Here is a 22,581-nt window from a genome sequence, read left to right as displayed (position 1 = left end):
CATACCTAAAATGCCTACTATTTAGAACGCAAGCACGGGTATTCGGACACAGCGGCAGCCGACTTCAACTGGGTAAACGCAGACACTCCATCCCTTTCCTTGCACCTCATTTGCCAGGATTGCATACTTTGCCATCTTGCGCTGGTATACCTCTTCGCACCTGTACTCGCAGCTTTTTTGCCTTCTCTGCCAATATCATGGTGTGGACGGAGAGTAGTGACAATGTCAGGGGGAAGCTTAGCAGTCTGTCCAGGTCAGCACGCATTTCCCACGTCCTGACTTGTTCTAGGATGCCATCTTTCTTGGCTCTGCCTGCTCCCAGTTCTCCAAGCCTGACGAAGTTGATGTGGTGGCCTTTGTTGGTGGGAGTCAATCTTTTTCCTCCTCTCCTTCGAGGATATCGGCCAGTTACCTCAACTTGGTCATGCCTCCATCTGTTTTTTAACCTTTAACTAGGCAAGTGAGTTTCATTTCTTCCATAGCCTGCATAGGAGTTTAGGGTACATTTTGTAGACCTTGTATGGAAATCCATTTGGACCAGGCACCGATCTTGCTCTGGCCTTTTTCACCACGACTTCCCCCCATGTCGGAACTCGGGTTGGTCGATTCTCAGGCACGGTCCAAAAGGTTAGTTCCTTCCATCTCCACCTTAATTGCCTGAAGACTGCCAGATCTCTCCCCTTCCAGTGTAAATGAAATTAAGTGGAAGGGGTTGGAGATAAACTTGGCCCTCTCCTTTGCTGTCTCCAGTCTCCTTGTTCTTGCCCTTTCCGCATTCAGGAGTGACTTCACGGTTACTCTGTGTCCTGCAGTTCCTTTCGCGCTTTGCGTTGTGTGGCATCTGCTTCCCTGAAGCGCTTTACGAGTGACTGCAGTTCTTTGCAAAGCCTTAAAACCTCCACTTTCTGTCTGTTGGGTTGCCCGTTGCTCTCTTGGCCTCTTCATTGTCAAATCTTTCACTGCACAAGCTTGGACAGGGAAGTGAGTGTCTTCTCCACATTTCCCAAAAGTGTTATTTCGAAGATGTTGTCCATGTCATCATCTAGCTGTTGCCAGACTGCTTTGTTGTTAATCTGTGGCCACTTGACATTCCTTGCTCTGGGTTCCACATCCTCTGGGGTCTCTGACTTTCTCCTCCTCCTCTGAAGGCGTGGCAGCCTCCAAGTTTTTCAGCTGCGGAGAGGTCTTCAGCACTGTGGTGCGTTTCCTGACTGGAAACCTCCTGCGTCTCTCCTGCATCTTGTTACACTTTCTACAAGCCTTGTCGTTAGTGTTATCCGTCCACCTAAACCCCTCTCGGAAGGCCATGGGGGTATGGTTACTTTTGGCTTGCTTGGGGTTGCCGCCTCGCAGAGTTGCTAGCCCAACTCACCCCGCACTAGAATTTCCTATTACTCATCGGTCACTCCAGCATCACCATTCTCTAAAATGGATTGAATGTTTTTTTCTCTCAATCGACACACATCACCCCATAACGACAAGGGAAAAATAGTTTTGAAATATTTGCACATTTAAACTGATATCACATTTACTTAAGTATTCAGACCCTTTATGCAGTACTTTGTTGAATCACCTTCGGCAGCGATTACAGCCTAGAGGTCTTGGGTATGACTCTACAAGCATGGCACACCTGTATTTGGGGAGCTTCTCCCATTCTTCTCTGCAGAGCCTCTCAAGCTCTGTCAAGTTGGATGGGGAGCGTCGCTGCACAGCTTTTTTCAGGTCTCTCCAGAGGTGGTCGATTGGATTCAAGTCCGGGCCACTCAAGGACATTCAGAGACTTGACCTGTTGGAAGGTGAACCTTCACCCCAGTCTGAGGTCCTGAGCAAGTTTTCATCAAGGATCTCTGTTCTTTGCGCCGTTCATCTATTCTGACTAGTCTCCCAGTCCCTGCTGCTGAAAAACATCCCCACAGCAGAATGCTGCCACCACGATTCACCGTGGGGATGGTGCAAGATTTCCTCCAGAAAGTGACGCTTGGCATTCAGGCCAGAGTTCAATCTTGGTTTCGCAGACCAGAGAATTTTGTTTCTCATAGACAGAGTCCTTTAGGTGCCCTTTGGCAAACTCCAAGCGGGCTATCATGTGCCTTTTACTGAGTAGTGGCTTTTGTCTGGCCACTCTACCATAAGAGCATTATTGGTGGAGTGCAGCAGAGATGGGAGAACCTTCCAAAAGGACAACCATCTCCACAGAGGAACTCTGGAGCTCTGTCAATGACCCTTGGGTTCTTGGTCACCTCTCTGTGCCTCGACACAATCCTGTCTCGGAGCTCTACGGACAATTCCTTTGACCTCATGGCTTGGTTTTTGCTCTGACATGCATTCTCAGCTGTGGGACCTTGTATAGACAGGTGTGCCTTTCCAATCAATTGAATTTACCACATCTGGACTCCAATCAAGTTGTGGAAACATCTTAAGGATGATCAATTGAAACAGGATGCACCTGAGCTCAATTGAGTCTCATAGCAAAGGGTGTGAATACTTATGTAATTTGCAAAAATGTCTAAACCTGTTTTTGCTTTGTCATTATGGGGTATTGTGTAGATTGAGCAAAAAAAACAATTTAAAACACGTTAGAATAAGGCTGTAATGTAACAAAATGTGGAAAAAGGGAAGGGGTCTGAATACTTTCCAAAACCAAGCCATGTGTAGAATGTCTCACCCATGTGGAAGCTAAGTGAATATAAACAACTTACCGCGTTTTAGCAAATAGGTAATGTCAGGGCAATTTCTGCCATTGATTCTGCTTGTGAAATAACCACACCTCTGAGTGACACTGATGGAATAGAAAAGAGCGGGAGGCTCATATGTTGACCTTCAGACACAGCCTTTGGAATGAAAAGAACTGTTGAGTAAAAAAAAAAAAATAATAAAAACTTGTCCTCTGAAGAGCATGGATGGGCTAATAATTACTATTATTTTTGTAATTGCACATTTCCATACAGCATTTACCCCAGTGTTTCACCCAAAGGGCTCAGATTTCTGTTTTCAGCTATGCAGACCGGCATCTGTCTCACTGGCTCCAGCGGACCTGCTCTCACTTAGGGCCAAAGCCAGACCACTTGTTCTTTTCAGATAACAATAGCTAACTGAACTAAACACCTTCGATTATGCAGAGGTTGTTGATTCTGCTCTTCACAAGTCCTCACCATCAGCCCTAGCTACGTAAATACAATTTCTCTCGTATAACATAAGGTTGTATATACTAGTGAGGACCTGAGCTCCGCCGTACCCCTTACACTGTAAAGAACATTGGTGTCTAGAAAAGTGCCATGTAAGTCTAATTATGAAAGTGTTTTGCCATATTCCATGCCTTTATACAAATGGAAACTGGTACACAATACCAAAAAAGTGGACTGCAAGGCAACGTTAAGTGGCTAAAATAAATCTAAAATCAAGATGTCAATTTGTTTTGTCTACATGCCATTTTAAAAATACGTAAGTAAACCTATTTTGGGTTAAGAAAAGTAACCAGGAGTACGAGAAAACATAAGCTTGCAAGCGGACTTTGAATTACCCTTTTCATTTTGTTGGTTTTATTATAGCGAATAAAAAAAAAACGAATCATTGATGGAACACTAGATAAAAGAAATGCATGGCTCTCGTCTCCCCCGCAAGCCGGTTGGCATACGCACACCACCTCATCTGATTGGTCATTGCCCGCGAACCATAAACCGCACAATATCACACTAACTCTGACTTTGTGGCTAAAGTAACTAATGACGACCAATTTTGTATGGGCCCAATTTTTTTTACATTTTTTATTAAACATTGTTAAACACTCCAATATTACTGCTGATATATTATGGTATTTTTCTGAAATTACAATGTAAAAATATTACATAGCTCATTTTAAAACAATTGTTTCTCAACCGGTTTACAATAAATAGTCCAAATAAGAATAATTTACAGTATTATGTTACAAAAGCGCAGTGAATACTGGAATTGTTATTAGATTAAAGTTACACAAAGAGAAAGGACTCCATGCCCCAATTTAAAAGACATCTGCTACAGAAGTCTTTAGACATAATCCACATTTGTAGCTTGAACATTTATTTTAGTGTGTTAAAAAATAAAAATGACATTTAGTATTTGAACATTGTGTCAATGTGATTACTCATATCAAAATGCTTAGCTGACATCTAGGCATTGGGTGTGTCCGAATTGGCAACCTATTCCCTACATAGCATACTCCTTTTGACCTGGGCCCTATAGGCTCTGGTCAAAAGCAGCGCACTATATAGGAAATAGGGTGCCATTTTGGACACAGATAGTCCTGGAAACAAGCTTCATAATTTCTGGCATTTGCTGCAATGTAGTCAGGCAGGAACTCGAGCGTAGTAATCTGATGCCGGACTGCATAGTTGATGATACAAACATTGGTTGATGCAATGCAACATCTCCAATTTAGTCATCCTGGAGCGTGACCATATTTCTGTCTAAAAACCCTCATAATACGATTGATCCTTTAGTCAGCTGGGGACCTCAAACACACCCCTCGACTGACAACCAACCAGGCATCATAGGATAGAGTGCCGTGTGGTGTTAAACAAAAGCACACAAGGGTTGCATTCAGTAGGGCGCAAAGTTACAAAACACTTTGCTACAGAAAACTGAAATGAGCTTTTAGGAAGTTTCAAAGCATTGGTTGAGAAGAAAACAGGGTGAGTTGGAGTAGATGTTCAAGTGGAGTGTCAAACTTTTTTGCATTGATATGGAGGGAGGGACACGAATGCTTGGCCTGGGATACAAATTCATATCAGTTCCACTCATATGGCTTGTTCAGTTTCAACCGATTAAATTATTAAGTGGTGTTAGTTCACGTGGACGTATTAAACTGACAAGACGGAGAAGGACACGCTACCAGCAGTTCAGAAGTTCATCAGTAGTTATTTTCAAGTTTGTCTGACATTTACATTTTGCATTCAAATGTCTTCGGTTTGATATTTCTCAGAGGGAAGAGGGAGACAAGAGGACAAGGACAGACCCCGTCTTTTGTTCATATATGGCATTGTTGTTTTCTTTACATGAGGTTGTGTTTTATAAACGGGATTCATATTTTTTTAAAGGGTGGCTCGCTAGGCAGAACAGACAGAATGGTCCAAACAAACATGCCAGATTGAACCCATCAGAATCAGTTGAAATCGATTTTAAACCAATCAGAACCAGTTAAAACCGCTCCACAGGCCTTCAGAACCAGAATAAACCATTTCGGAACCCATTAGAAACCATCAAAGAGTTTAAACCTGTTCCAGTTGGACTGTGCCAAGGTAGATCTGAGTGCTTCTTCTGTTCAGGCCAATGGCCTTGGTTATTGCACTTTCTTTCACAAACTATATAGGTGAAGGAGTGTCTCTCCACCCCCAAAATCCTTGCACTTCTGAAGGAGTGGGAGGGGCAACTCTGTGACAGACAGATCCTAAACCCTGCCCCAGATTATTTCAAATTTATGAGGGTGTGAGGTGCGGCTCTGTGACAGCCAGCTCCTGTGCCAAATCGTTGAAGCGGGCGATGTAATCCACGCTGCTCTCACTCATCATGCAGGCCAGCTGGGTGTCTACCTGCAGGGATGAAGATAACCACATATTAGATAGTCACTGAATGGCTGAAGAACATGCTTCCAGAGTATTGGAGTGACCAACATTTGAATCTTGTTTTTGATAAACATGCCCAAAAATAATGAATTTGTTGTTATAAAATAAAAAAATACTACAATATAATGGATTCAAACTCTAAACAAGATGCCCAGTGACACAAGCCTACCAGACGAGATAAGTGACTTGCACTCTGAGGCAAGCAACAAACACTGAAGCATGCATGAGAGCACCCGCTGATCCGGACGACTGATCACACTCGCCGTAGCCGATGTGAGTAAGACCTTTAAACAGGTCAACATTCGCAAGGCCAGACGGCTTGCCAGGATGTGTACCCCGAGCATGCGCTGACCAACTGGCAAGTGTCTTCACTGACATTTTCAACGTGTTTCAAGCAGTCCCTGCGCTCAAGAACACCAGGGTAACCTGCCTAAATGACTACTGACCCGTAGCACTCATGTCAGTAGCCATGAAATGCTATGAAAGGCTGGTCATGGCTCACAACAGAAAACGCTGTTCATTGACTGCAGCTCAGCGTTCAACATCATAGTGCCCTCAAAGCTCATCAATAAGCTAAGGACCCTGGGACTAAACTAGAGGTCGGCCGATTAATCGGAATGGCCGATTAATTAGTGCCGATTTCAAGTTTTCAAAACAATTGGAAATAGGTATTTTTGGACACCGACTCTGCCAATTTTTTTTTTCACCTTTATTTAAATCTTTATTTAACTAGGCAAGTCAGTTAATAACACATTCTTATTTTCAATGACGGCCTAGTAACGGTGGGTTAACTGCCTCTTTCAGGGGCAGAACGACAGATTTTTACCTTGTCAGCTCGGGGATTCAATCTTGCAACCTTACAGTTAACTAGTCCAACGCGCTAACCACCTGCCTCATTGCACTCCACGAGGAGCCTGCCTGTTATGCGAATGTAGTAAGCCAAGGTAAGTTTCTAGCTAGCATTAAACTTATGTTATAAAAACCAATAATAATCACTAGTTGACTACACATAGTTACTAGTTTATCTAGCATGTCCTGCGTTGCATATAATCGATGCGGTGCGTATTCACAAAAAAGGACCGTCCTTGCTCCAATGTGTACCTAACCATAAACATCAATGCCTTTCTTAAAATCAATACACAGAAGTATATATTTTTTAACCTGCATATTTAGCTAAAAGAAATCCAGGTTAGGAGGCAATATTAACCAGGTGAAATTGTGTCACTTCTCCTGCGTTCATTGCACGCAGAGTCAGGGTATATGCAACAGTTTGGGCCTCCTAATTTACCAGAATTGTACGTAATTATGACATAACATTGAATGTTGTGCAAGGTAACAGAAATATTAGATAAAATACGGAACGGTTCCGTATTTAATTGAAAGAAAATACGTCTTGTTTTCGAGATGATAGTTTCCGGATTCGACCATATTAATGACCTAAGGCTTGTATTTCTGTGTGTTATTATGTTATAACTAAGTCTATAATTTGATAGAGCAGTCTGACTGAGCAATGGTAGGCACCAGCAGGTTCGTAAGCATTCATTCAAACAGCACTTTTGTGCGTTTTGCCAGCAGCTCTTTGCTGTGCTTCAAGCATTGCGCTGTTCATGACTTCAAGCCCATCAACTCCCGAGATTAGGCTGGTGTAACCGATGTGAAATGGCTAGCTAGTTAGCAGGGTGCGCGCTAATAGCTTTTCAAACGTTACTCGCTCTGAGACTTGGAGTGGTTATTCCCTTTGCTCTGCATGGGTAACGCTGCTTCAAGGGTGGCTGTTGTCGATGTGTTCCTGGTTCGAGCCCAGGTAGGAGCGAGGAGAGGGACGGAAGCTATACTGTTACACTGGCAATACTAAAGTGCCTATAAGAACATCCAATAGTCAAAGGTTAATGAAATACAAATGGTATAGAGGGAAATAGTTCTATAATTCCTATAATAACCACAACCTAAAACTTCTTACCTGGGAATATTGAAGACTCATGTTAAAAGGAACCACCAGCTTTCATATGTTCTCATGTTCTGAGCAAGGAACTTAAACATTAGCATTTTAACATGGCATATATTGCACTTTTACTTTCTCCTCCAACACTTTGTTTTTGCATTATTTAAACCAAATTGAACACGTTTCATTATTTATGAGGCTAAATTGATTTTATTGATGTATTATATTAAGTTAAAATAAGTGTTTATTCAGTATTGTTGTAATTGTCATTATTACAACAAAAAAAAAAAAAACAGCCGATTATTCGGTATCGCTTTTTTTGGTCCTCCAATAATCGGTATCGGCACTGAAAAATCATAATCGGTCGACCTCTCCACTAAACACCTCCCTCTGGAACTGGATCCTGGACTTCCTGAAGGGCCGTGGTAAGGGTAGGCAACAACATCTGCCATGCCGATCCTTAACATGTGGGCCCCTCAGGGGTGGTGCTTAGTCCCCTCCTGCACTCCCTGTTCACCCATGACTGCGTGGCCAAGCACAACTCCAACACCATCATTAAGCTTGCCTGATCACCGACAATAATGAAACAGCCTATAGGGAGGTGGTCAGAGACCTGGTAGTGTGGCAAAAAACTCTCCCTCAACGTGATCAAGACAAAAGGAGATGATCATGGACTACAGGAAAAGGAGGCCGAGCATGCCCCCATTCTCATCAATGGGGCTGTAGTGGAGCAGGTTGAGAGCTTCTGTCCACATCACCAATAAAACTATCATGGTCCAAACTAGGGCTGGGCAGTATACTGTATTTTTCTATATACCGTTATTGATGCACAGACCGGTTTGGGTTTTTACTTTAGCGTCTATAACGGTATTTGAATGTTTGGTTTGTTAAATGTGATACAGCGTGTGTAACGTCCATTTGTATAGGTTTATGCCGCAACTTGAGTCATCCCTCTCCGCTCTCTTTCCATGCCGCTTTCCACACAGACCTAGTCCCAACCCGTCACTCAAAGAGCGCATTTGTTGTCGCTTGACAACGAGACACATTCGTTCAGTCTGCAATTTTAGGTTGAATTGAGCAGTATAAAACAATCAGAATGGAGAAAGCCCCACTGAAATAAATGTTTGTGTGTGGCCACACTTTAATTAAATCAAAAACATACTGTCAAATTAGAAAAATACCATACGATATATTTTGGCAATATAGCCCAGCCCTTGTCCAAACACAACAAGACAGTTGTGAAGAGGGCACGACAACGCCTATTCCCCCTCAGGAGACTTCAAAGATTAGAAATGGGATCCTCATATCCTCAAAAAGTTATTCAGCTGCACCATTGAGAGCATCCTGACCGGTTGCATCCCCGGTAAGTGCTCGGCGCTACAAAGGGTAGTGCGTACGACCCAATACATCTCTGGGGCAAAGTTTCCTGCCATCTAGGAACTCTATACCAGGAGGTGTCAGAGGACGGCCATAAAAATTGCCAAAGACTCCAGCCACCCCAGTCAGACTGTTCTCTCTGCTCCTGCACGGCAAGCGGTACCGGAGCACCAAGTCTGGGTCCAAAAACCTTAAGCTTCTACCCCCAAGCCATAAGACTACTGAACAGCTACTCAAATGGTTTCCTGGACTATTTGCATTGACCCCACTTTTTCTTTTTTTTTTTTTACATTGCCACTACTCTATATTTATGATCTATTAACTAGTCACTTTACCCCTACCTACATGTACAGCACCAGTCAAAGGTTTGGACATGCCTACTCATTCCAGGGTTCTTCTTTATTTTTTTTACCCTTTTCTACATTGTAGAATAATAGTGAATACATCAAAACAATGACACATATAGAATCATGTAATAACCCAAAGTGTTAACAAATCAAAACACATTTTATATTTGAGATTCTTCAAAAACAGCCACCCTTTGTGTGATGACAGCTTTGCACACTCTTGGCATTCTCTCAACCAGCTTTATGAGGTAGTTACCTGGAATGCATTTCAATTAACAGGTGTGCCTTGTTAAAAGTTATTTTGTGGAATTTCTTTACTTCTTAATGTGTTTGAGCCAATCAGTTGTGTTGTGACAAGGTAGGGGTGGTGTATAGAAGATACCAAATAGGCTAAAAGACCAAGTCCATATTATGTCAAGAATTGACAGTCCATCATTACTTTAAGACAAAGGTCAGTCAATGTGGAAAAATTCAGGAACTTTGAAAGTTTCTTCAAGTGCAGAAGCAAAAACCATCATGCGCCGAGGAAACTGGCTCTCATGAGGACCACCACATGAAAGGAGCAGCCAGAGTTACCTCTGCTGCAGAGGATAAGTTCATTAGAGATAACCCAGCCTCAGAAATTGCAGTCCAAATAAATGCTTCCGAGTTCAAGTAACAGACATCAACTGTTCAGAGGAGAATGCATGAATCAGGCCTTCATTGTCAAATTCCCACAAAGAAACCACTACTGAACAACACCAATAAGAATTAGAGACTTGCTTGGGCCAAGAAACACAATGGACATTAGACCAGTGGAAATGTGTCCTTTGGTCTGAGGAGTCTAAATTTGAGATTTTTCGTTCCAACCACCATGTCTTTGTTAGACGCAGAGTAGGTGAACGGATGATCTCCGGATGTGCGGTTCCCACTGTGAAGCATGGAGGAGGTTGTGTGATGGTGCTTTGCTGGTGACACTGTCTGTCATTTATTTAGAATTCAAGGCACACTTAACCAGCAAGGCTACCACAGCATTCTGCAGCGATACGCCATCCCAACTGGTTTGCGCTTAGTGGGACTATCATTTGTTTTTCAACAGGACACTGACGCAACACACCTCCAGGCTGTGTAAGGGCTATTTGACCAAGGAGAGTGATGGAGTCCTGCATCAGATGACCTGGCCACCACAATCACCGGACCTCAACGCAACTGAGATGATTTGGGTGAGTTGGACCGCAGAGTGAAGGAAAAACAGCCAACAAGTGCTCAGCATGTGGGAACTCCTTCAAGATGGTTGGAAAAGCATTCCAGGTGAAGCTGGTTGAAAGAATGCCAAGAGAGTTCAAAGCTGTCATCAAGGCAAAGGGTGGCTATTTGAAGAACCTGAAATATATTTTGATTTGTTTAATACTTTTTTGGTTTCTACATGATTCAATATGTGTTATATCAAGTTGATGTCTTCACTATTATTCTACAATGTAGAAAATAGTAAAAATAAAGAAAAACCCTGGAATGAGTAGGTGTCCTGAGTAGGTGTGGTTTCGACTAACCTGTACCCCCTCACGTTGACTTGGTACCCCTTGTATAAAGCCTCATTCTTGTTATTTTATTGTTGTTCTTTTATTTTTTTACTTTAGTTTATTTAGTAAATATTTTTCTTAAAACTAGTGTTGGTTAAGGGCTTGTAAGTAAGCATTTCACGATAAGGTCTACACCTGTTGTATTTGGCGCATGTGACAAATACATTTGATTTAAACTGTAAAGAAACAAAAAAGGTTAAAATCGTGCAAGGGAGGGATGTAGTAATATGCTTCCTACTGGGGTGGTCTTACCTCCGCTACGTCTGGCAGGCCGCGGGACTGAAAGGAATCATGGGAGTTGCAGTCCAGAAATCTGGGTCCGAGGAGGGCTGTTCCACTGGAGGGGCCAGAGGGAGTCAAGGAGCTTCGTCTGCCCTTATCAGGGGACACCAGACTCGCTGTTGAGACAACACAATTCAAGACAATCTCAGTTGAGCTAATGCTTCTGGGCTCAGAGTAACCCTGCTTCAATTGGCTTCATCATCAGGTTCAGTTCAATAGAAAATCATCATGGCCAGAGACTGGTGATAATGGCTGCGTGTGTGTATATACTGTACGTGTGTCTGGATTCATGCAGTTGAAGTTGAAAGTTTATACATACACCAGCCAAATATATTTAAACTCCGTTTTTCACAATTCCTGAAATTTAATCCTAGTAATAATTGTCTGTCTTAGGTCAGTTGGGATCACCACTTCATTTTAAGAATGTGAAATGTCAGCATAATAGTAGAGAGAATTATTTATTTCATCACATTCCCAGTTGGTCAGAAGTTTACATAAACTCAATTAGTATTTCAATTAGTATTTCCAAGATAATTCTCTCCGATTATTATCACAGTCCTGTATATCTCTCCCCCCCCAAGCAGACACCTCGACGGCCCAGAAAGAACATTGGACTCTATGTAAACTGGAAACCACATATCCTGGGGCTGCATTTATTGTAGCTGGGTGATTTGAACAAGTTTAATCTGAAAACAAGACTCCCTAAATTTTATCAGCATACTGAATGCGCGACCCGGACTGGGAAAATTCTGGATCATTGATTGTTACCAACTTCTGCGACACATACAAAGCCATCAGCCGCCCTCCTTTCGGCAAATCTGACCACGACTCCATTTTGTTGCTCCCAGCCTATAGACAGAAACTAAAACAGGAAACGCCCATGCTCAGGTCTGTTCAACGCTGGTCCGACCAATCTGATTCCACGTTTCGATCACGTGGACTGGGGTATGTTCCGGATAGCGTCGAACAACGATGTATACACTGATTCAGTGATTGAGTTTACTAGCAAGTGCATTGGTGATGTTGTACCAACAGCAACTATTGAAACCTTCCCCAACCGGAAACTGTGGATTGATGGCAGCATTCGCACAAAATTGAAAGAGCGATCCACTGCTTTTAAATCAGGGCAAGATGACCGGAAACATGACCGAATACAAACAGTGTAACTATTCCCTCTGCAAGGCAATCAAACAAGCTAAGCGTCAGTATAGAGACAAAGTAGTCGCAATTCAACAGCTCAGACACGAGAGGAATGTGGCAAGGTCTACAGTCAATCACGGACTACAAAACAAAAACCAGCCCCTGTCGCGGACCCCGATGTCTTGCTCCCAGACAAACTAAACAACTTCTTTGCTCGCTTTGAGGACAATGCAGTGCCACCGACACGGCCCATAACCAAAACCTGCATACTCTCCTTCACCAGAGCCAACATGAGTAAAACATTTAAAACGTGTTAACCCTCGCAGGGCAACCAGCCCAGACGGCATCCCTAGCCGTGTCCACAGAGCATGCACAGACCAGCTGGCTGGTGTGTTTACGGACATATTCAATCAATCCATATCCCAGTCTGCTGGTCCCACATGCTTCAAGAGGGCCACCATTGTTCCTGTTCCCAAGAAAGCTAAGCTAACTGAGCTAAACGACTACTCACTTCCGTCATCATGAAGTGCTTTGAGAAACTAGTCAAGGATCATATCACCTCCACCCTACCTGACACTCTAGACCCACTCCAATTTACTTAATGCCCCAATAGGTCCAGACGACGTAATCACACTGCCCGAACCCATCTGGACAAGAGGAATACCTATGTAAGAATGCTGTTCATCGACTACAGCTCAGCATTTAGTGCCCTCCAAACTTGTCATTATACTTGACACCCTGGGTCTCAACCCGCCCTGTGCAACTGGGTCCTGGACTTTGACGGGCCACCCCCAGGTGGTGAGGGTAGGAAACAACATCTACACCCCGCTGATCCTCAACACTGGAGACCCCCAAAAGGGTGCGTTCTCAGCCCGCTCCTGTACTCCCTGTTCACCCATGACTGCGTGGCCATGCACACCTCCAACTCAATCATCAAGTGTGCAGACGACACTACAGTGGTAGGCTTGATTACCAACAACAACGAGACGGCCTACAGGGAGGGGTGATGGCCCTTGGAGTGTGGCGTCAGGAAAACAACCTCACACTCAACATCAACAAAACAAAGGAGATGATCGTGGACTTCAGGAAACAGCAGAGGCAGCACCCCCCTATCCATATTGACGGGACAGTAGTGGAGAAGGTGGAAAGTTAAGTTCCTCGGCGTACACATCATGGACAAACTGAAATGGTCCAACAACACTAGGTCCTTTGCTGTTCTGCGATTGATTTGCACTTTTCGCACCAAAGTACATTAATCTCTAGGAGACGGAACGTGTGGTGTTTATACTTGCGTATTGTTGTTTGTACAGATGAACAAGGTACCTTCAGGAGTCTGGTAATTGCTCCCAAATATGAACCAGACTTGTGGAGGTCTACAATTGTTTTTCTGAGGTCTTGACTGATTTCTTTTGATTTTCCCATGATGTCAAGTAGAGGCATGAAGGTAGGCCTTGAAATACATCCACAGGTACACCTCCAATTGACTCAAATGATGTCAATTAGCCTATCAGAAGCTTCTAAAGCCATGACATAATTTTCTGTAATGTTCAAGCTGTTTTTTAGTATATGTAAACTTCTAACCCACTGGAATTGTGATACAGTGAATTATAAGTGAAATTATCTGTCTGTAAACAATTGTTGGGAAAATTACTTGTGTCATGCACCAAGCAGATGTCCTAACCGACTTGCCAAAACTATAGTTTGTTATCAAGAAATTTGTGGAGTGGTTGAAAAACTAGTTTTAATGCCTCCAACCTCCAACAGTATGTAAACTTCCGACTTCAACTGTACATTCATATAAATAAACACAACTGTACATATACATACATACACATATATACAGTGGGGCAAAAAAACATTTAGTCAGCCACCAATTGTTTAGGTTCTCCCACTTAAAAAGATGAGGCCTGTAATTTATCATCATAGGTACACTTCAACTATGACAGACAAAATGAGAAGGAAAAAAAATCCTGAAAATCACATTGTAGGATTTTTAATGAATTTATTTGCAAATGATGGAAAATAACTATTTGGTCAATAACAAAAGTTTCTCAATACTTTGTTATATACCCTTTGTTGGCAATGACAGAGGTAAAACGTTTTCTGTAAGTCTTCACAAGGTTTTCACACACTGTTGCTGGTATTTTGGCCCATTCCTCCATGCAGATCTCCTCTAGAGCAGTGATGTTTTGGGGCTGTTGCTGGGCAACACGGACTTTCAACTCCCTCCAAAGATTTTCTATGGGGTTGAGATCTGGAGACTGGCTAGGCCACTCCAGGACCTTGAAATGCTTCTTACGAAGCCACTCCTTCATTGCCCGGGCGGTGTGTTTGGGATCATTGTCATGCTGAAAGACCCAGCCACGTTTAATCTTCAATGCCCTTGCTGATGGAAGGAGGTTTTCACTCAAAATCTCACGATACATGGCCCCATTCATTCTTTCCTTTACACGGCTCAGTCGTCCTGGTCCCTTTGCAGAAAAACAGTACCTCACAGTAGGTATGGTGTTCTTTGGATGCAACTCAGCATTCTTTGTCCTCCAAACACAGCGTGTTGAGTTTGTACCAAAAAGTTATATTTTGGTTTCATCTAACCATATGACATATGGATCTTCTTCTGGATCATCCAAATGCTCTCTAGCAAACTTCAGACGGGCCTGGACATGTACTGGCTTAAGCAGAGGAACACGTCTGGCACTGCAGGATTTGAGTCCCTGGCGGCGTAGTGTGTTACTGATGGTAGGCTTTGTTACTTTAGTCCCAGCTCTCTGCAGGTCATTCACTAGGTCCCCCATGTGGTTCTGGGATTTTTGCTCACCGTTCTTGTGGACATTTTGACCCCACGGGGTGAGATCTTGCGTGGAGCCCCAGATCGAGGGAGATTATCAGTGGTCTTGTATGTTTTCCATTTCCTAATAATTGCTCCCACAGTTGATTTCTTCAAACCAAGCTGCGTACCTATTGCAGATTCAGTCTTCCCAGCCTGGTGCAGGTCTACAATTTTGTTTCTGGTGTCCTTTGACAGCTCTTTGGTCTTGGCCATAGTGGAGTTTAGAGTGTGACTGTTTGAAGTTGTGGACAGGTGTCTTTTATACTGATAAGTTCAAACAGGTGCCATTAATACAGGTAACGAGTGGAGGACAAAAGAGCCTCTTAAAGAAGAAGTTACAGGTCTGTGAGAGCCAGAAATCAAATACTTATTTTCCACCATAATTTGCAAATAAATTCATTAAAATCCTACAATGTGATTTTTTTCCCTCATTTTGTCTGTCATAGTTGAAGTGTACCTATGATGAAAATTACAGGCCTCTCATATTTTTAAGTGGGAGAACTTGCACAATTGGTGGCTGACTAAATACTTTTTTGCCCCACTGTACATTTAAAAGTATGTGTGTCCGTCTTACAAAGCAGGCAGCCAAATGAAGAGTCAGTGGAGTCGTTGGGGTACCACTGAGGGTCGTGGCTGGGGGAAGGGATCCAGCCTCTGGAGGGGCTGACTGAGGTACAGGGTAGGAGCTTAGAGCACTCACTACCATTCAGCTTGGCAGGAGAGAGGGATGCCTCATCACCTGAGAGAGAGCGACAGCACGAGAGAGCAATGTAAACAGATCAGGCTACACTACAAAAACAGTACAAAATCGTATTTTAGAAGCACACGCACCTCTAACAACGCCCCCTTCACTTACCGTAGTGTGCCGAGTTGATGGCCAGCTCAATGATTGAGTCACTGATGTGTGTTTGTGGCCCTCCAGGAGCCATCGCTTCCTCTGGGGGTCCCGGGAGAGAGATGTCCAGCAGAGAAGCCACGCTGGGCGGGGAGAGGAGCGAGTCACCTGCTACTCCTGGAGACGGAGGGGGGAGGCCGTTCTGCAGCGAAACCTGGTGGAGGGTTAGGGAAAGAAAGATACAGGGTTAGAATTAATGTGTAAAAATATATGAAAATCTGTGCTCTTATTGGACAAGTTCCTGTAGCACCTCCCTTGTTCAAAACAGTGTCCGGCCTTTTGAACACGACCCAGGTAGAGATAGGGTACATTGTCTTTTAGATCTCTCCATATGACCGTTTCTCGTTCCCTTCTTTCAGCGTTCCACTCACCTCAGAGGCCTGCTGGAGGAGCTGTGGCTGGGGAGGACCAGCATACACCACTCCAGGGTGAGAGGTTGAGATGGGCCTTCCGTCTGGACAGGGGGCCTCCAGCTCTCGACAGGGGCTGCCTGGGATGATGCCTGCTGACTTGGCTGCCAGGTCAATGGCACCTGGATGGAAAAACATAGAATCATCACCCGTTAAATTGTCAAGAGTCTGAGTGCGCTAATTTCCAGCATCAGTGGGCCTGGCCTAGATGGGCCTTAAAATAGAAGATGGACTAAAAAGGTGAAAAACAAGAGAAAAATAAAACATGACCAGAGCCTAAACCGAACACCCACCACCTGCCAAATTAGAGTAGATTTTGGCATTGGCGGGTAAGAGGTCTATTTCACCAGCCATGTTGGTGGGTGGACAGGGCTCCACAGTGCGAGAATTTCTCTCACATTTGTTAATGAAATAACCAAGTATGATCACATTTATTGCAATATACTCTACATGACCAAAGCATGTGAACACCTGCTCGTCAAACATATCATTCCTAATTCATGGGCATTAATATGGAGTTGGTCCACCCTTTGCGACTATAACAACCTCCACTCTTCTGGGAAGGCTTTCCACTAGATATTGGAACATTGCTGAGGGGACTTTCTTCCACAAGAGCATTTGTGAGGTTGTAGCGGTATTGTAAGAGACGTGTAAAGATAATGATTTTGTTCGGGCACCAGGCGGGTATTAATCCTCCTGAAAGGAAAAGAGTAGGATCGAGAAAGTACCACTTCCAGACCCATACACATCAGCAGAAGAGACTGCCTAGAGTGTAGCCTGTGTTTGCAGATATCTTTACTCTTCACTGGCTAAGACACACAATAGAAAACATGTCACAGCACAGGGGTAACCCCACCAATAATACCTCATACAATAATAATAATAATAATAATAATAATAATAATAATAATAATAATAATAATAATAAATGGCAGAGCAATTGAACGGCAACTTCATAGAAACAATTTACAAGAAAGAACCCAGTCATCAACATTTGAGGATTTGAAATAATCTCTATTACTTCCCAGTGGATGAGTGCAGAGGCTATGAATGTGGGTGTGTTCATTTACAAAACAAAGGCCTTAAAATGTCCAAAATCTTCTCGGCCACATATCATTAGTACCACACCACTTCAATACAGTTCAAATAACAATACACAGACTTGCAAGCAACCTCCCCTTTAACTAAAATGTCAACCCAAATACTTCTGGCATGGCAATAATAGTCCGACAATGAACATCAACGGGAAGCGCATGGGAAAAATAGAAAGTCTGCTGCAGTGTAAAGCAATGGAACAATAGAGGTAAGAGAAAGAGAGGGAGCAGGAGAGATCTTAGCTGTTGACTTCAGGCTTGCAGTTGAACTGTCTGTCCGTCTGATGGTTTGGTTTGTATGTCAAAGCTTAGCAACAATGTTGCTACTAATCTATGCAATCCATAACCAGTGCGGTCCCAAACGATAACAACCAGGACCTAGAGCGGTCACACCGATGATTGAGTTAACTTCTTATGGCTGGGGGGCAGTATTGAGTAGCTTGGATGAATAAGGTGCCCAGAGTAAACTGCCTGCTACTCAGGCCCAGAAGCTAAGATATGCATATTATTAGTAGATTTGGATAGAAAACACTCTGAAGTTTCTAAAACAGAACTCATATGGCAGGCAAAAACCGGAGAAAAAAATTCAACCAGGAATTGGGAAATCTGAGGTTTGTAGTTTTTCAACTCTTTGCCTAGCCAAGATAGTGTACATTTTGTCCGATTGCACTTCCCAAGGCTTCCACTAGATGTCAACAGTATTTAGAACCTTGTTTCAGACTTCTACTGTGAAGGAGGAGAGAATAAGAGCTGATTGAGTAAGGGGTCTGCCAGAAGGCCATGAGCTCAGTCAGGCGTGCTCCCATCAGAGGTAGCTGCGTTCCATTGCATTTCTAAAGACAAAGGAATTGTCCAGTTGAAACATTATTGAAGATTTATGATAAAAACATCCTAAAGATTGATTCTATATCGTTTGACATGTTTCTACGAACTGTAATATGACTTCTCGTCTGAACTTTCCCCTGGACTTGCCCACACCTCCCGAGTTCGGATGTGTACTAAACGCGCAAACAAAAAGGAGGTATTTGGACATAAATTATGGACTTTATCGAACAAATCAAAAATTTATTGTGGAACTGGGATTCCTGGGAGTGCATTCTGATGAAGATCAAAGGTAAGTGAATATTCATAATGCTATTTCTGACTTCTATTGACTCCACAACATGGCGGGTATCTGTATGGCTTGTTTATGTGTCTGAGCGCCGTACTCAGATTATTGCATGGTGTGCTTTTTCCGTAAAGCTTTTTTGAAATCTGACACAGCGGTTGCATTAAGGAGAAGTGAATCTATAATTATAGTGGATCTTTTATCAATGTTTATTATGAGTATTTCAGTAAATTGATGTGGCTCTCTGCAAAATCACTGGATGTTTTGGAAACAAAACATTACCGAACGTAGATTTTTGGATATAAATATGCACTTTATCGAACAAAACATACATGTATTGTGTAACATGAAGTCCTATGAGTGTCATCTGATGAAGATCAAAGGTTAGTGATTCATTTTCTCTATATTTCTGCTTTTTGTGACTCCCCTCTTTGGCTGGAAAAATGGCTGGGTTTTTCTGTGACTAGGTGCAGACCTAACAATCGTTTGATGTGCTTTCGTCGTAAAGCCTTTTTGAAATTGACACTGTGGTGGGATTAACAACAAGTTTATCTTTAAAATGGTGTAAAATATGTGTATGTTTGAGGAATTTTAATTATGAGATTTCTGTTTTGAATTTGGCGCCCTGCACTTTCACTGGCTGTTGTCATATCAATCCCGTTAGCGGGATTTCAGCCGTAAGAAGTTAAACACTTTACAAACTAAACGAGCTGAAAATAAACAAGACTTCTGCAGCATTGCACACACAATCAAACTGTAGCGCCAACCAAGAGATCACACCCAGAGAGCCGGAAGAGCTGTCTTTATTTCCTCCTTCCTTACTGCTGATGTGCTCTTAAAGTGACAGCGCACAGTGAAGGCTCCATGCAGGATTTCACCACAAGGTTGGGAACTGATGTTGGGCGATAAGGCCTGGCTCGCAGTCAAATCAGTCCAAATTATCCCAAAGGTGTTCGATGGGGTTGAAGTCAGCACAGGCCAGCACTGTCGAGGAGGAATGGGACAAAATTCACCCAACTTATTGTGGGACGCTTGTGGAAGGCTACCCGAAACGTTTGACCCAAATTAAACAATTGAAAGGCAATGCTACCAAATACTAATTGAGTGTATGTAAACTTCTGACCCACTGGGAATGTGATGAAAGAAATAAAAGCTGAAATAAATATGTATTCACACACATATATGTATATGTATACACGTATGTATGTATGTATGTATGTATGTATGTATGTATGTATGTATACACACACACGTCATATATAAAAATATAATACGTGTATATATTAGAGGTCCTTTGGGCGCCGATTTGCCATTTTTTTTTTTACACCTTTATTTCATCTTTATTTAACTAGGCAAGTCAGTTAAGAACACATTCTTATTTTCAATGACGGCCTAGGAACGGTAGGTTAACTGCCTCGTACAGGGGCAGAAAGACAGATTTTCACAGTCAGCTCGGGGATCCAATCTTGCAACCTTACAGTTAACTAGTCCAACGCAATAACGACCTGCCTCTCTCGTTGCACTCCATAAAGAGACTGCCTGTTACGCAGATTAAATTGATTTTATTTATGTATTATATTAAGTTCAAATAAGTGTTAATTCAGTATTGTTTTAATTGTCATTACAAATAAATAATATATATATAATTTTAATCGGTATCGGCTTTTTCGGTCCTCCAATAATCGGTATCGGCGCTGAAAAATCATAATCGGTTCGACCTCTAGTGTGTGTATATATATATAAATGTATATATTTAAATATATATAAATACATATATAAATAGTGTAAATGCTGCAGTAGCTGGTTTCAAGGTATTTCTGCCGTTTTGTTACTTAGCTGGTAAATGAATCGCACAAAGTTAAAGAACTACGAATCATGTATAGCGCACAGGCATCAAGGTAGGTCTAAAGTCTACTCAAGTGAGACTTTGTCCTCGTGTGTCTTGGCTATTTAATAGTAATACATTTGTTTTAGAAACATCAAAGCATGCTTATCGGTTTTATTTTATAATAATTTCTGTGTAATTTTGGAAAGAAATCTGAGTAGCTGGTAGATTTTTTAAATCTACCTGCCACAGTGGCTGATGGACCAAAAAGTTAGTTTCAGGCCCTGAACAGGTAGAGAGAAGCGGTACGTACTGGAGAGCTGACTGGACATCCCAGGGCCAGAGGTAATAGGCGGAGTTCTGGGGAGGAGGGGACGGGTGGAGGGAGAGAGACGGGGCTGGATTGGCCGGAAGGAGCCTGTTCCTGGGGGGGAACAGTAAGAAGAAAAAAGTCAGTCAAGTCCAAACTATAGAGGTGAGTGTGGCTGAGTACTTCTAGCCCTGTTCAGATAGTTGGATAAAACATTTTTGGTCCTGAACACAAAATATTACTGCTCCCCAGTGCTTTTTATTCCTGCAACATAATTACAAAAAAATATATATGTTTCTCCGATACTTCAAAAATTCCTACTTCCTTCCTGTAATTAGGTAAGTAAAAGCATGTTTTCTAATTAATTTATAATTTTTAAACTAGGTGTATGGGTTATGTTGACAGGTGGCATACCTGTGGCAGATGAGTTGGATAGGATGGAGAAGGAGCAGACGTGTTGAGGAGTGTCTCCAGTGGTGCGGGGGAGCAGAGTTCTCTGAGGAACAAAAACAACAATTTCACATTAAAACATTCTGTTCAGATTTCAAGCTGTCCTAAGAATAACTGTCAATTCAATAGGTGCACCAAACAATGGACTAAGATGAAAGACTTACCTGGACCACGAGGGGCTTTCGAAGTGGCCGGCTTCGGTTTTTCCTTTGTTTCGGCAGGAAAATGTCTGACTGCATCTGTAAGAGGCAGTGATGCAAATTGGAGAGGCCCGAAAAAGGTTAAAAAAACAACTAAACTGCAAGAAAAATGGGCCTTTTTCAGAATGAGGTTGTCGCAACACCAACATTTACTAACGATAGGATACCAAACCAAGTATCACGATACAGAGTAGAATCATGACTGTCGAAAATAGCTGATTTGCACATATCCAAAAGGCCTACCTGTGATTAGGCAGGAGGAATGTAGGAAGGAATATAAAATGTATAATGATCTGCAGTTTCATTGTGGCAGTAAGGGTTACACTCAGGTTTGGCCTAAATGAAACCATCTTTAGCTTACAACTTTACACACATAGCCTACACTCTCACAATCACACCACACACTCACACACCTCCCAACAGTTAGGCACCAAAAATAATTTAAGGAACACCAGAAGAAAAACAGATATGATTCAGATTTAGCTTAGAATTTAGCTTAAAACATTGATTAGGCATATGCATCCTACCTTTGAAGCATCTCTTTGAGTAGGCTATCTATCCCTTTCACATTTTTCCTGTACCATCCAAACATGTGCATAGCCAAGGTACCATGTTGATATCTAACTAGCCAGGTAACATTACTAAACAAGGTAATTTGTTATCAAACCAAACACTTGCGGCCCACAAGTAGTTTAAAAAAGGGCCTGCAACATGGTTTATAAAATGATGTAACGTGCACCAATTCACTGTAGAAAAGGGTTTGGCCTAGAAACTTGTGGCATTAACTGTTGAAGACGTAAGCTTGAGGGTCAGTGTACTCAGTTATTCATCTACAGGCAAAATAAAGAATCAGGTCCATAAATATTTGGACATTGACCAAGTTATTATTTTAGCTGTCTACCACAGCATGAGTTGAAATTAAATTTTTAATATGAGCTTAAAGTGCAGACTTACAGCTTTACTTTGATGGTATTTACATCCAAATCGGGTGAATGGTGTAGGAATTACAGCACTTTTTATATGTGGTCATCCCCTTTTTAAGGGACCAAAAGTAATTGGACAATCGGCTGCTCAGCTGTTCCATGGCCAGGTGTGTGTTATTCCCTCAGTTAATTTAGAAGGAAGCAGATAACAGGTCTAGAGTTGATTTCAAGTGTGGCATTTGCATTTAGAATCTGTTGCTGTTAATATTGAGATATGTCCAAAGAGCATGCA

The 22,581-nt window shown here is 42.4% G+C and overlaps 1 protein-coding gene across 3 annotated transcripts in view; it reads right to left on the bottom strand.

Annotated features, from left to right (window-relative positions):
• Window positions 1-4,873: 4,873 nt before the first annotated feature.
• The window catches only part of LOC139420893 (cramped chromatin regulator homolog 1), a 51,850-nt gene continuing 34,142 nt past the window's right edge, over window positions 4,874-22,581 (bottom strand). For all 3 annotated transcript variants that reach the window (XM_071171295.1, XM_071171296.1, XM_071171294.1), the window contains 8 exons: window positions 21,331-21,405; window positions 21,131-21,212; window positions 20,720-20,830; window positions 16,341-16,501; window positions 15,931-16,123; window positions 15,649-15,813; window positions 11,075-11,220; window positions 4,874-5,564 (listed from right to left, as the gene is read on the bottom strand). In XM_071171295.1, coding sequence (XP_071027396.1) covers window positions 5,451-5,564; window positions 11,075-11,220; window positions 15,649-15,813; window positions 15,931-16,123; window positions 16,341-16,501; window positions 20,720-20,830; window positions 21,131-21,212; window positions 21,331-21,405 — 1,047 coding nt within the window. In that variant the 3' untranslated portion in view covers window positions 4,874-5,450. The remainder of the gene's footprint in view (window positions 5,565-11,074; window positions 11,221-15,648; window positions 15,814-15,930; window positions 16,124-16,340; window positions 16,502-20,719; window positions 20,831-21,130; window positions 21,213-21,330; window positions 21,406-22,581) is intronic.

The sequence above is a fragment of the Oncorhynchus clarkii genome, chromosome 12 (assembly GCF_045791955.1).
Source record: "Oncorhynchus clarkii lewisi isolate Uvic-CL-2024 chromosome 12, UVic_Ocla_1.0, whole genome shotgun sequence".
NCBI classification, from domain to species: Eukaryota; Metazoa; Chordata; class Actinopteri; order Salmoniformes; family Salmonidae; genus Oncorhynchus; species Oncorhynchus clarkii.
This window is presented reverse-complemented; position numbering and strand designations above follow the sequence as displayed.